The following is a 12,886-nucleotide window of genomic DNA, read 5'->3' as shown; positions in this document are numbered from 1 at the left end:
AGTTTTCAAGGCCAGGTTAGACAGAGCCTTGGGTGGCATGGTTTAGTGTGAGGTGTCCCTGCCCATGGCAGGAGGGTTGGAACTAGATGATCTTAAGGTCCTTTCCAACCCTAACTATTCTATGATTCTATGACTCTATTTTTACAGCAGAAAGAGAAATAACCTCATTTAAAGTCACAAATAAACCAGTTCTGTGTATTTTTAAATAACTGAGAAACTTTGTGTAAATGTCAGAGGTACTTACAGGTCATCCATAAAAGAAGGAGTAGTTGTTGTTTCATCCAGTCTATCTTATCAGTTTGCTGTTTGTACAGCTAATCTAGGAGTTCCTAAATACTGTAAGTATGCAGCAAGTTAAACTGATCCATAATTTTAAAGACTGAACGTCCAAAAGTCACAATATTTGAAAATTGGAAAATGGCTGACCAGTTTGAATCAGTTACATTACTAGCTTAAGGAACAATAAAAAAATGTGGGAAACATCTACGCTGACTTACAACAAAACACACAAAGTGTGGAAATCGGGGGCAGGTTCATATTCTAAGGACTGGTTCCTGTACGGTTTACATGATACATCTTCCATTAAACAGAATTTCATGGTTATTCCTATGGACTGAGAATACTAAAAATAATGAGGGCAATATCAATTCCTGGAAAACAAGGTTTTTTTTTAAAAAAGGTTTTTGTAACCATAAATTTGAGCTGTAAGGCAATTTTAAATGTTTACTATGAATGACATTCTTGTATGGCTAAATGCATTTCAGGACAAAAAGCCCGATATCTTTCTTTTAGAGGATGTTGTGAAAGCCATGCAACTTCTTTTTATAATTAATTTCTAAACTGAAACTTTATCCTCACTGACTAAAGAAATATTACCTACCTAACATGTTTCATGGTAGCAACAGAGAAGCTCAAGTAAAGATGAAATTATCAGGTAATAAAATCTCTGAAGTTTTATGTCCTGTCAGCAGATTTTCAAAACTCAATAACATCAACAAGTCATCAAATGGTACTGTGCCTTATGTCATCTCTGAATTACATCAGATCTTCTTTTTCAAAATAGAAAGCTTCCATTCTATGCTCTGACAAAGAACTATATGCTGTATCTAAATCACAGACTTGAGAGCTTTCTTAGAATCTCATAAATTATGCTACTTCAACTCTAACAAAGAGTTAAAAAGCATATAGGTTTGCCTGATCCTGGTAACTTCATTTGGATATAAACAAAAAACCCAGAAAACCCTGTAAACTCCACAAAGCATCATGGCTTAAAATGAACTTGTGCATACTTCAATTTTTTTCTGGATATAATGCGAACAGAAATATTAAAACACAACCCAGTAGGTGTTTCAGATATTTAATGCTTATTACTTCTGTTCCTCGACACCCTGTTGCCCCCGCTAAAAAAAAACAACAAAAACCCCAAACAACAAAATGCATCTGATCTTATGGTCTCATATAGTGTTCAAGAACAGTAGGTAACTATAATCCTGGTTTAGACACAGTGTGTCAGGGTGCAGTGTCATGTTATGTTCTGAGAGGAGATGCTACTACTGCACAAGTACAAATGTGCTGAAGGCAATCTTTTTGAGTTTCATTTAAGACTGACATTTGTTTTAAAGACAAACACTGAGGGGACAATTACCAGCTGTCTCTGGTGCTGGCCCGCACACATGGCCAAACCATGTGAGTCTCCTGGAAGAGAAAGGAGCGTGGAGTGTGTAGAAGGACTTGAGCATTTCTTGACTGAGAAGAAAGAAGAGCTCAAGGGTATTAATCAATGACTACACCTTAAGACTTGCAGGAAAAAGAAATTCGGCCCTGTGTAAACTGGTAATTAACTGGGGCTGTGGATGGCAAGGTAAGCATTACGAAGCGGGCAGGTCTTTTGTTGTTTACAAGATTTGAATCTTTCAAATATTTTAAGTTACTGTGGTTAAAATTCCTTTTCTAAGTCAGCATTCATTGGCATTCCTACTGTTCTAAAAAAAAGATAGGCTTAGCTGGAAATCTTAGGCAAATCTGTGATCAGATGACTCCATGAGTCATTAGGTTACAATCCAGAAAGGCTATGACCAAAAAGAGTGTTAGTGTGCTTATGTGGATCATATCTGTGACCTAACTTGGTTTGAAAACATAGGGGGTCCCTTTGTCAATAAACTGGAAATGACACTGAGCCAGACTCTGCCGATGCATGAATAAAAAAGTCAAGCAAGAGCATAATGAATTCTTTTCGGTTATCTAAAAAGGCAAACATTAAAGTTTGCACTGGAGTGGGACTTCCTTGCCACAGAATTTGCCTGCATAATGCGAGTTTCAGAGGTAAAATTAACTGCATTTTTTTGGTACACTGGTATTTACGCATCTAGTAATTAGAACTTGGAACAAGGTTTTCAGAAGTGTTTGAGCACTGATGGAGTTGGTTCTGTAAAGCTGAGCATCAAACTTCTACTTGTTTTGACTGGGACTTGGAGAGTGAAACACTTTTTTACATTCAAAATTGTACTCCTGAAACTTCATTTTGCCACTGCAGCAGCAACAGTTTTTAACAAACTTACTATTAGTTAGGCTGTATTAAGTATGTAGCAGTAAGCAGTCTTTGAAGCAGGAAAAAGAACCCTAGCTTACTTGCTCCTAAATGAGCACTTTAATTCAGACCCCTTTTTCTCAGTAAATGTTTGCTTCTTGTCTCCTTTAACAGTGGCAGACCTCCGGCTTTAACTAAAACAGTGTAAGCCTTCTGGTACGTTCTTGGAATTAATTAGAAGAAAATCAGAACTGGTATGCCTAGAGGAAGGTGTACGTGAACACTGACAGGAGTAGATGAGAGTACTTTTCAGTCTCATTTTGGGTAACAAAAGCTGGTTTCATATGAATGACACTAATTCACAGATATGGGCGAGCTCCTAGAAGTGAGGAAGTTACAAACATTACTGAGAACTTAGTTTTTTGTGGGTTGTTTCTACTGTTTTTAAACAAGTGATCACCCTGCAGCTGTACCACTCTAAAGCAATACTGCGTGCTCGCACCTGGAGGGCCCGCCCCGAGAGTGGCTCTCTTCGGTACCAGAAGCGGTGGACGGGAGTCCCTCAGCTCCCAGCTACAAGAGGGGGTTGGCAGTCCCGGCGCCAGCTCAGCACGGGGGGAGACACAGACACTTCTGCGATGCGAGAAGATGCGCTAAGACACCAAACACTCCCAACGTCCAGCCCCGCGACTGCAAGCAGCCTGACCCCTCACGAAATACGCTGCCCGGCGAGCACGCCCTGAGCAGCATGCGCAGAGCGGCGGCGTGGAGGGGCGCGGAGCAGAGGGCGTTTCTCGCCCGCGCCCAGGTGCGGTCGCCTCCTGCCGGAGAGAACGGGAGGGAGGGTGGGAGGTCTGCGTCACGGGCGCGGCTTGGCGGGGAGCAGCGCGGGGGTGGGGAAGCAGGAAGCAAGGAGAGAAAGAGCAAGAAAGTGAGCGAGTGGGCAAAGCGGGCTGGAGCCACCTGGAGCGCTGCTCTTCTTCCTCTGCTTCTCTCCCCCTTTCCTGCTGTTCTTTGCCAGAGGTAAGGCAGCCCCAGTGGGGTGCGTGGTTCGTGAGGCAGAGGGCAAGGCTGCCCTGTGTGCGGCGGCCTGTGCGGGCGACTTCCCCGGCAGCGCCGCGCCGGTCATGGAGCTTCACCACGGGCTGGTGCTGTGACTGAAGGTCCCGGTGCCATTGGCAGAGATGCAGCCAGCGCGAAGCGCGCTGCTGGAGAGGGATTTGAAAGTGGCCGGCGAGTTCAGGGGCGAGTTCCAGCGGTTTGGTGCAGGGTATGTCTCAGATCAGCCTCGGATATCAAAGTCGGGATCTGACAAGAAATAGCTCGTAGGCAAGCAGAAAGTAAGGCATGTATTTCTCTCGTGCTAGGTTTTCTTTTTCCTTGTTTTTGTTTCTTAGCTTAAAGTTATTTTAACGGTCTGTATGTAAATGTCATGCTAAGGACATAGCACATCATTACTGTGTATTTATTTACTTTCCAGGTTGTTTTTGTAGAGTTAGACAGAAGCAGACTTATCCTTACCGGAAGCATTACCCGAAAATGCATGAAGTTTGTTTCGGGAAAGTCAAAGAGCCGCAAGGATGTACTGGATAGAAGATGCCAAGTGAATGGTACAACAGTTTGCTAGAGTGTTCTTAACCAAATCAGTTTTCTGCTTGCTGCTTCATGGCATGCTGTTTCTTACTCTAGCGACTGCAAGTTGTTTCATTGGAATTTCTTGCAGTATGAGGCTTGACTCCGAGGTAGCAAAGGTAGCTGAACATTTCTCTGAAAAAGAAATGTTCTGAGAAAAGGGTAAAAAGAAAACGTAACAAACTCCCCCCAAAACACAACCCAAAATGACAGAAACATTTTGACAGAGGATGTGATTAAAGGTATTTTGTAATTATTCACTGTGTTGAACAACACTTGGTAACTTTCTTGCATTTGAAAACGGAACAGTTGAACTGGAATTGTTTCAGTCAGTTATCTTGCTCTGAGTTGACTCAAAAGTTAATTCCGTGAGTAATCACTTAAAAAAGGTCACTTGAGGGATTTTTCCTTTTTTTTTTTTTTTTTTTTTTTTTTTTTAGTGTGCAGTCAATATGCTGATTGCATTATGTAGATTTATGGGAAGATCTTAAATGATCTACAATGTTTTCTAGGCCTGTTAATCTGTCAGTTTCTATGTAGTCATGTACAATGGGAAGATGAAATTACCTATTGGCAGATTTTATTCTGCTCTATGGTAAGTCCTGTTGTAGTATTTTTTGTCTTGTTTTGGGATTTTTACCTGTGTATTGGGATCTTAGTCTAGTATGTGGTTTACCAGAAGCTGTGAGCAAGCCTGAACTTGCTTGTATTTGTTGATCCAATTGCTTAAAGTGTGATTATCTTGCCATGCACTTCTAAAGGTTTGATGTTTTCTTCAGGCTAATATCTGGTGTGATCTTAAAGATGAAAAGTCTCACTTGTGTGTTTCTATATGCAGCTGTACCCTACTGTCCACACATTTCGTTATTAAAACTTGGATTGCTTGCTTGAACAGAATTTGCCTGTTTATCTTAAATGTTCTCTTGACTTTTAACTTGAAAATCATAGAATGGAAGAATTATAGAACCTTAGATGCAGGTTCTTACCCTCCATGTGAGATACTGTTCTGAGAGTTATGTCTATTTGTCTGTGCCAGTGTTGTCATTTTTCTTTGGTATTTAGCAGTCACTTCTAGTGAAAGAAAAAGAATTGTTATGCCACACTGAGTTGTTGTATCTTCTTGTTTAAGCCCCTCCCATAAGGTGAGAATAGGAAGACCATAAAAAAAAGTTTGAAAATAAGTGGGAGAAACATGATCTTCTGTGAAGGAAAGTTGAATGATCCTATGTAAGGCTTGGGATGTGCAATGTAAATTGCAGTTCATTCACTGACAAAATATATTTTTTTGGAAAAAAAAACCCAAAACCATGATGGTTTCCCTCATACTGTTTTTCCAACGTAGCAATTAAGATGTGTTACCTTTATTTCTATAAAATGGAATTGTCAAATGTCTTCTAAGAAGCTAGGGTGGTTTTTTTGTTTGTGTTTTTTTTTTGGGGGGGGGTGTTTGTTTTTGTTTGTTGTTTTATTATTGTTTTGGGTTTTTTTTTATAGCCACTATAGCATTTCCTCATTTTTAGCAACCATGTTGAATTACAACTTTTGTCATGGTTACCCTATATAGGAGAATGTGATAGTGCAGCAAGAATGAGTTTTATTTAAGCAAGACCCCCACCTGGGGTACTATGTCCAGCTCTGGATCTGCCAACACAAGAGGGACATAGACCAGTTGGAGTGGGTCCAGAGGAGGGTTGTAGTACCTCACCTGCGAAGACAGGCTGAAAGATTTGGGCTTTTTCAGCCTGGAGAAAGCTCTGGGGAGCCCTTAGAACAGCTTCCAGTACCTAAAGGGGAGCTACAAGAAATATGAAGAGGGACTTTCTTTTTACAAGGGTATGTAGTGACAGGACAAGGGGGAATGGCTTTAATCTGACAGAGGGGAGATTTAGATTAGACATTAGGAAAAAAAATTCACTGTTAGGGTGGTGAGACTGTAACAGATTGCTAAAAGAGGTTGTGGATGCCCCAAACCTGTAAGTGTTCAAGGCCAACCCTGTGTTTGAGGCCAGGTTGGATGGGGCTTGGAGCAACCTGGCCTAGTAGAAGGTAGGAACTAGATGATCCTTAAGGTCCCTTCCAACCCAAACCAGTCTATGAAGACCAAAGTCCTTTTATATATATATATATATATATATATATATATATATTTCTCTCAGGTGTACTGTAGGAAGATTCTATTCTGCCTTGCAGCTGACAGAAAGTTTTGGTTTACAGGATGTACCATGTGCACTAATGTTGAAGACTTTTATTTAATCTTGTAGTGGTACAGATCTGCCTGTGAAATTAAATGTAAGCATATAAATATGTATATAGCACACATATGCACTACTTATCTGTTCAAACATTCTTTAGGTTTTGTTATGACTACTCGGCAATTATAGCTATGGTGGAGATTAATATAAATTTAAAAAATGATTTAATTACATTAAATAGATTAATATATATTGGATAAGTCAGTCCTTGAGTTCTGCTTTTCCATATACTTACTGAGTTTTAAGCCTTTATTAAGGATAAAATATTGTAAGAAATGAGTCAATGTTTATCTTGTAGTCTGTGATACAAATGTGTGTGTGAATTTGTTTAGCTGTTGGTTATTGAATCTTCTCCTGAGCAGTCAAATCAAAACAGGCATCCATATAACCCTTTGCTCAGATGCACAAAATATATGGGACTCTGAACTTGCTGATATCCAACTGCCTGTGTAGCTAGGCCAGATCTATAGCACATCTTTATAAATCTTGATAGATGCATTGATAGCTTTTGCCATAGAGGAGTACAGAAACAGAAAATCGCTTGGGCTTCAGCTTCTAGCAGTTCTGCCATTTTGCAGTCAAAACGTCTTCTCAGCAAGCAGTTTCTTCTGTTTCTAGTCTGCTACGTTTCATTTATAAAATACACTACAAAAAGTAATGGTTTTTGCAAATTTGGAGACAATGTTTGTTCAGTGCTTGGCAATCCTCTGCATCTTTATGGGGGTGGGATAGGGTCTGAATAGCTGAAATGGGTTGAAAATAACTGTGAGAAACATGATCTTCTATGAAGATGGGTTAGGATCTGTGTACCTGATGACACATGGCTCTTTGACTTCCTGAAGTAACAACATTGGAGGGGTTCCAAAATAAGGTGTGGGAAATGTAGCAAAACCAGTATTTAGATACTGAAGAGAGTGTGTGTGTGTGCATAAAGATATATGTTTATAGAAAAAGATATATTTATTTGTAAAATATACCTAAAAGCTACTTTCCTAAGTGTCTCTCCTGTTACTGCTGAAGGTGGAGAGATTGAGAAAATGATACTGTCTGAAAATCTAACATCTTGGAGGAAAAATACCCAAACACCACTATGAAACCCAGAGCTGCCAAGAAGGGTGGAAATGGCTGAGATAATCAATTGCAACTCTAACTTTAAAGTACTTACACACTAATATTGTAGGGGGTTTATATACTTGATCATGGGGGGTTTTGTTGTGTGGGTTTTTTTGTTGTGTTTTTTTTTGTTTGTTTGTTTGTTTGTTCTGTGTTAATGGATATATGAAGGACTATTTTCTGGCAGAAACAGTGCTTGTGATACTTTTTGACCATTCTGAACTAATTATTTTTCATTCTGTATTCAGAATAGATATTCATTTTCTTAAAAGATTGTATATTTATAGTTGTATTTTTCAGAGTTTAGAGATGGGTGGAGGCCATACAGTTGAATTTTATCTTTTATGGCTAGAGGCTTATGTGAAAAGCTTGAAGAAATGCTGATGTCTGAAATTTTAAAGGAATGGGGAATCTTTAGATAAGTACACAAATTGAGAAAGGACAAACTTAAATCTAGAAGCTGATTGTTAATCAGTTCAGCTCAATCTAAGGCTTTTTGTATTTAAATGACTTGGAAATCTTTTAATGAGGGTTAACTCCCTAAAAAACCTCTCTTGAGAGGTTATATCTGATTGGCCTAAAGAGTTGTCTGCCTAAAAAAAGTTTTAATTGTATGAATTTCATATTCAGGATAATAAGTTAATTCTCAGACTTGTGGACAGTGATCAAAGCTGATTTGCCCCAAAATGAAGTTAATCCAAAGGCTTACTTTAAGGAATGTAGCATTTATAATTAATGTGCTGTGTTGATTTTTATGTCTTCCAGAAAAGTACAGGTTTGTTATTTTTCTCATGTCACATATAATATAGTTGAAGTATAAAGGGGTTTGTTTTTTCCCTGGGATATTTCTTTTTTTATTTTTTAATTTATTTTTTTTTTTAATTTTGAGAGTTTTGGAAGTGTGGGAGTAATAAAGATATATGCAGAATTTTGCAGGAAGAGATTTCTAGTGACAGAGTTATTTAATAATCCATTTTCTGAATAACAACTTAGTTCAAAAGTTGTTGGGGAAATCTTACAGAAAAAAGTTTTATCCTTTATTGGAGGAATTGATGTGATACAAAAGTAGGCAATCTTTTGAGCTTCAGTTCTAGATTATAAGTAGTGTCCTTTTTGTCAGGAAGTATTTTGGAGTATCAGTGCCTACTACCATGGGTATGTTCTGGGCAAATGATTTCTTTCTAATTGCTGCTTAAGTCTTACTCTGTTCTACTGAAGCTGTTGTTTCTTTTCTAGGCTGCTTAAGGCTTATACCTGCATGCCAGGACAGCTTCTACAGTCAGCAGGTTTCCCTAAGGCCAAATTGCTCTTTATACAGGAAGAGTGAGGTGAAAAAACTTGTTGACTGCTGCTGATCTTAAACCTTCATTAAAGAGATGTGATTTCAGGTTGTCTCAGACACCTTCAGAATAGTAGCTTCTCTGTCTGCTTTGGATTTTGCAAATCTTGAATTTGGATATAGCCTTGAAAGATAAAAACTCAAAATAGGTGGAATCTGAGTAGTGTAAGAGCTGAGTTGGAAAATACTGAGGAAAAACTGTCATGGGCACTAAAGATACCAAATGTCCATAGTGTGAGGGTCAGAACTTGCCTTTGGGGTTATGTCTCTGCTACTGTTTGTGCCTAAAGGAAAACTGCTTCCTTGACAGAGTTGAAAAGGTAGTAGTTACCTGTTTCCTGTTTCTCTTCATGACAGATCTTTGATGGGTCTGATCTTCAGGATATATTTTGATCACAACCATAGCTTTTTGACCAGTTACTTGAACAACTAAGACGCTCCTCTCACCATCCTCCAACATGCTCAGAAGTGATTCTACCTTAGTAAGCTATTTTGTTGGTTGTGATGCTTTGTTCAGTTTGATTCTTGGTTGAAGAGGGTTTGAACCCACAGATCACATAGAATGCTCTGACCAGTCATTTTTCCTTTTCCCCTTTGGAAGTGTGTTTCTCTGCTAAAAAGCTGAGGGCTCGGAAGATAAGGAAGTTGAAAGCCACCCTGGTAGTTAATTGGTGCTAGTGTGGGAGTAGGAAAGCTTTAGGTTCCAGAGCTTGTCTTGGATGACTTTTTCTCCCCCTTCTATCCAAGTACCATGTAATAAGAATATGTGTATAGATAAGTGGTTCATTTCTTAACTGTTCATTTTCTAGGATTATATGTATTAAGACCATATGACGTGCTGAGTTAAGACTTTAATTTCTCTATTCTGTCTATACAGGCCAAGATAAAAGGATGGAGAGGTTATGCTGTTTGCCCTCCTTTAGATTTTCATATATAAGCAATTTAAAAACATCACAGTATGAATGGCATGAAGCCTTCAGAATTTAACCCAAGATTAATGTGAATTCATATGGGATTTTTTTTAATGCCTCGTTTCTTTTTCATAGGATTGCAGTCTTTACAAAGAAAAAAAATCAGCTTGGACTGGAGAAATCTAAAGTGTCTTGAAGAAATGGATATTTTTCATTGGCTGGCTGACACGATATTTAGAGAGCTTTGTTGCTAGTGAATATGTGCACATCCTGACTCTGTTTCTACATGACGGTGTGGGGCAATACTCGGAATGAAGCTTCCATCATGTCGTCCACATGCGGTGGCACTGATATTGAAGAGTTCTTGGTCAACATTAACTTGGGGCAGTATCTTCCAAACTTTAAAGAACATGGCTATAATATTGTGACAGATTGTGTGGGAATAAATAACAGCATACTTCAGGAAATGGGAGTGTTGCCTACAGGTCATCGCAGAAGGATTCTGAAGCAATTAGATGCTGCTCTTTCAAGAATGCAAGAAAATGATCTTTTATGTGAAAATCTAAAATTCAAAGACCTGAAAGTTTTAGAAGAGAAACAATATTCATCGTCAGTTCAGGAGTCTCCAGTAAGCAGTGCAAATGTAGAGGAGACTAGCTTGATTCCTGCAACATTCTCAGAACAACTTAATAAACCTTCCAATGATAAAGAAGAGTTTGAACTTGCAGAGCAAAACATACCAGAGGCAAACAATGATGGCTTTAAAAATTTGGATTTTCCTAGTTTGTACCAGAATTCAGACAGCATACTGAAAGCTGTCAGTCAAGGTGGAAGTATTAAGACAAATACTCAGCCAGATCCATCACTGGAAGAATCTGCTGCATACCAAGCTGGTGAGCACTTGGCTGGCTGTTTGGCAATTCGGGATCCTCCTTCTTCATTTGCTCAGTCATGCGAGATGAAATACAATGAAAACAAACATTCAATGTTTGCAGATGAGGGTGGTATATCTGATAGTAAGCCAGATTTTCCATTCTATAAGTTTAAAGGAGAAATGGTAGACAATGATTTGTATGATTCTTATACGAAAAACTGCATGAAAGTATTTCCAAGAGCAAGCCGATCTTTTATGTTAAGGCATCGACCTGTACCAGAAATTCCTGAATCAAGTAAAGTTCAAATTTCATCAAGGTAACAGCTGTTTCTTTCTAATAAAGAATCACTGTCATTGTAGAAATTATAATTTGGGGTTTCTTGCAGGTTTTTTGTCTTTTTTCTTTCCTTTTTTTTTTTTTTTACATGCATGCTGTAAATACACTGAATGTTGCCAAATTAACTAAAGGAGAATTAAGTTTCAATGCAAGTTGAAAGCAGAAATTAGAGTATAAAAGGAAATTTTAGAACAGTGTTTACTTATCTTTGTGTCTGTTAACTTTTAAAGAAAGAAATCTTTCTCAGTTTAGGTATAATCCTTGCTAAAAAGAATTATCTATATCAAGCATTTTTTAAACTTCATGCTGGTAAGGAAGAAAGGAAGTATGCAAGTGTTACAAAACAAAGACTGAAAAATAGTAGAAAAAACCTGTTGAATCTAGTCCAAACCAAAACATTACTAATAATTTTAGACCTTAGTTACAGGGTTTCTGATGAAATTCTGATCCATTACAGGAAAATGGTGACAAACTGGTGAATTCAGGAGGCTAAAACTTCACCCTTAAGTGTAAAAATCCATTTTTATGATGAGATAACAGTTATGGTGAAACACAAGTATTCAGGTTGTATCTTTGTAATTTTTAAGTTTGTACCTTTCAAGACATACTGTTCTTGGAAAATATAGGGCTATTATATATGTAACTTACAGGAAAGATCTAGCAAGTTTTGTGTACCGCATTAATGTAGTTTTAGCTAAAAAATGGTGAAAATTTTAGAAAATTCTTGTCTGCTTTGTGCACTGTATGATATAGCCATCTCCTAAACAAAGCAGGATGTATCTGATATGATTACATGCATTGGATTAACAAGATGACTGCATGAAAAACTTCAGTCTTAGCCTTAACACACATAAAATTTATGTGTAAAGATTTTTTTTTGTTTTAAATTACATAGGTAATTTTGTGGAGGAGGAAATTATATGTTATACTGTTGTCTAAAGCAAGGGCTTTCTTTGAGATGGTTCTTATTAATTTCTAAACTAGTAGCTCTTACTGTCTTGAATAAGCATTAATTCTTGTAGCTTGTCTTGCAAAAATATGATGGAATGTAGAGGAAGATGTCTGGTACTAGAATTTAACTCCAGGCCTGTCTTAATAAAGGAAATATCGTTTGAATGTTAAAAATAACTGACACTGAATGTTGCTGATAACAGTATTATAGGCTATGTAAACAAAGAGTATCTTCTCACAGGTTAACTTGTAATATTTTTGGTTCTGTTAACTGTATGATCATTCTATTAACTATACTCATCATGCTGGTAAAGCGTCTTAAACAGAAAAAAAAAAATCCTTGCAAAGGCATATACAGAGTTTTGTTGCTGTAGACAGGTCCAAATCATTAGATTGCACTTTTTTTTAGTAATTTTTTTTTTTTTTAAACCACTAGCTGTGCCTGGAAGGGACATGTCTGAGAATGTTTTGTATTTAGCTTGTCATTTTCATCTGCATATCTTGGCAGTTAGCAACATTATTAGCAAGTTTATACATGCCTTAAGCACTGCTCCCCAGCATTTATAAGTTTCTTTTACATTGTTGAAAGAAGTTAGTAGTAAATGTTGTAAATCAATTTGAGCAAGGAAATGGAGAGGCAAAGATTTCTTTTTTGTTTTTCTCAACGATTAAAAGATTTTTGCATGACCTAAAAAGATGTTTAATCAATGTCTTCAATATATGCAAATATTGTGCTTATTGAAACTTAAATATAAACATCTTTCAGTGAGGAGTAGCTTTATATTAACTCTTGTAGAGTCATTATCCCTTCTTCATATAATAAAGGTAGATATTCCTGCTGAACTGAAATGGGAATCTCATCCTAAAAGGAAACGATAACTAGCTACTAAGAGTATTCCTAATGTCTTTTGAGAAATGATAGTTCAGTAGAGATAATCTGACATGAGTGG

General features: G+C 37.7%; 1 protein-coding gene across 1 annotated transcript in view; it reads left to right on the top strand.

Moving 5' to 3' along the window:
• The first annotated feature begins 3,445 nt into the window (after positions 1 to 3,445).
• ARAP2 (ArfGAP with RhoGAP domain, ankyrin repeat and PH domain 2) overlaps positions 3,446 to 12,886 on the top strand; it is a 127,453-nt gene continuing 118,012 nt past the window's right edge. Inside the window, exons 1-2 of the mRNA XM_013129061.3 lie at positions 3,446 to 3,550; positions 9,910 to 10,965. Coding sequence (XP_012984515.2) covers positions 10,061 to 10,965 — 905 coding nt within the window. The 5' untranslated portion in view covers positions 3,446 to 3,550; positions 9,910 to 10,060. The remainder of the gene's footprint in view (positions 3,551 to 9,909; positions 10,966 to 12,886) is intronic.

This window comes from Melopsittacus undulatus, chromosome 7 (assembly GCF_012275295.1).
Source record: "Melopsittacus undulatus isolate bMelUnd1 chromosome 7, bMelUnd1.mat.Z, whole genome shotgun sequence".
Classification (NCBI taxonomy): Eukaryota; Metazoa; Chordata; class Aves; order Psittaciformes; family Psittaculidae; genus Melopsittacus; species Melopsittacus undulatus.
Note: the sequence above shows the minus strand (reverse complement) of the source record. Positions and strands in the feature narration are given on the sequence as shown.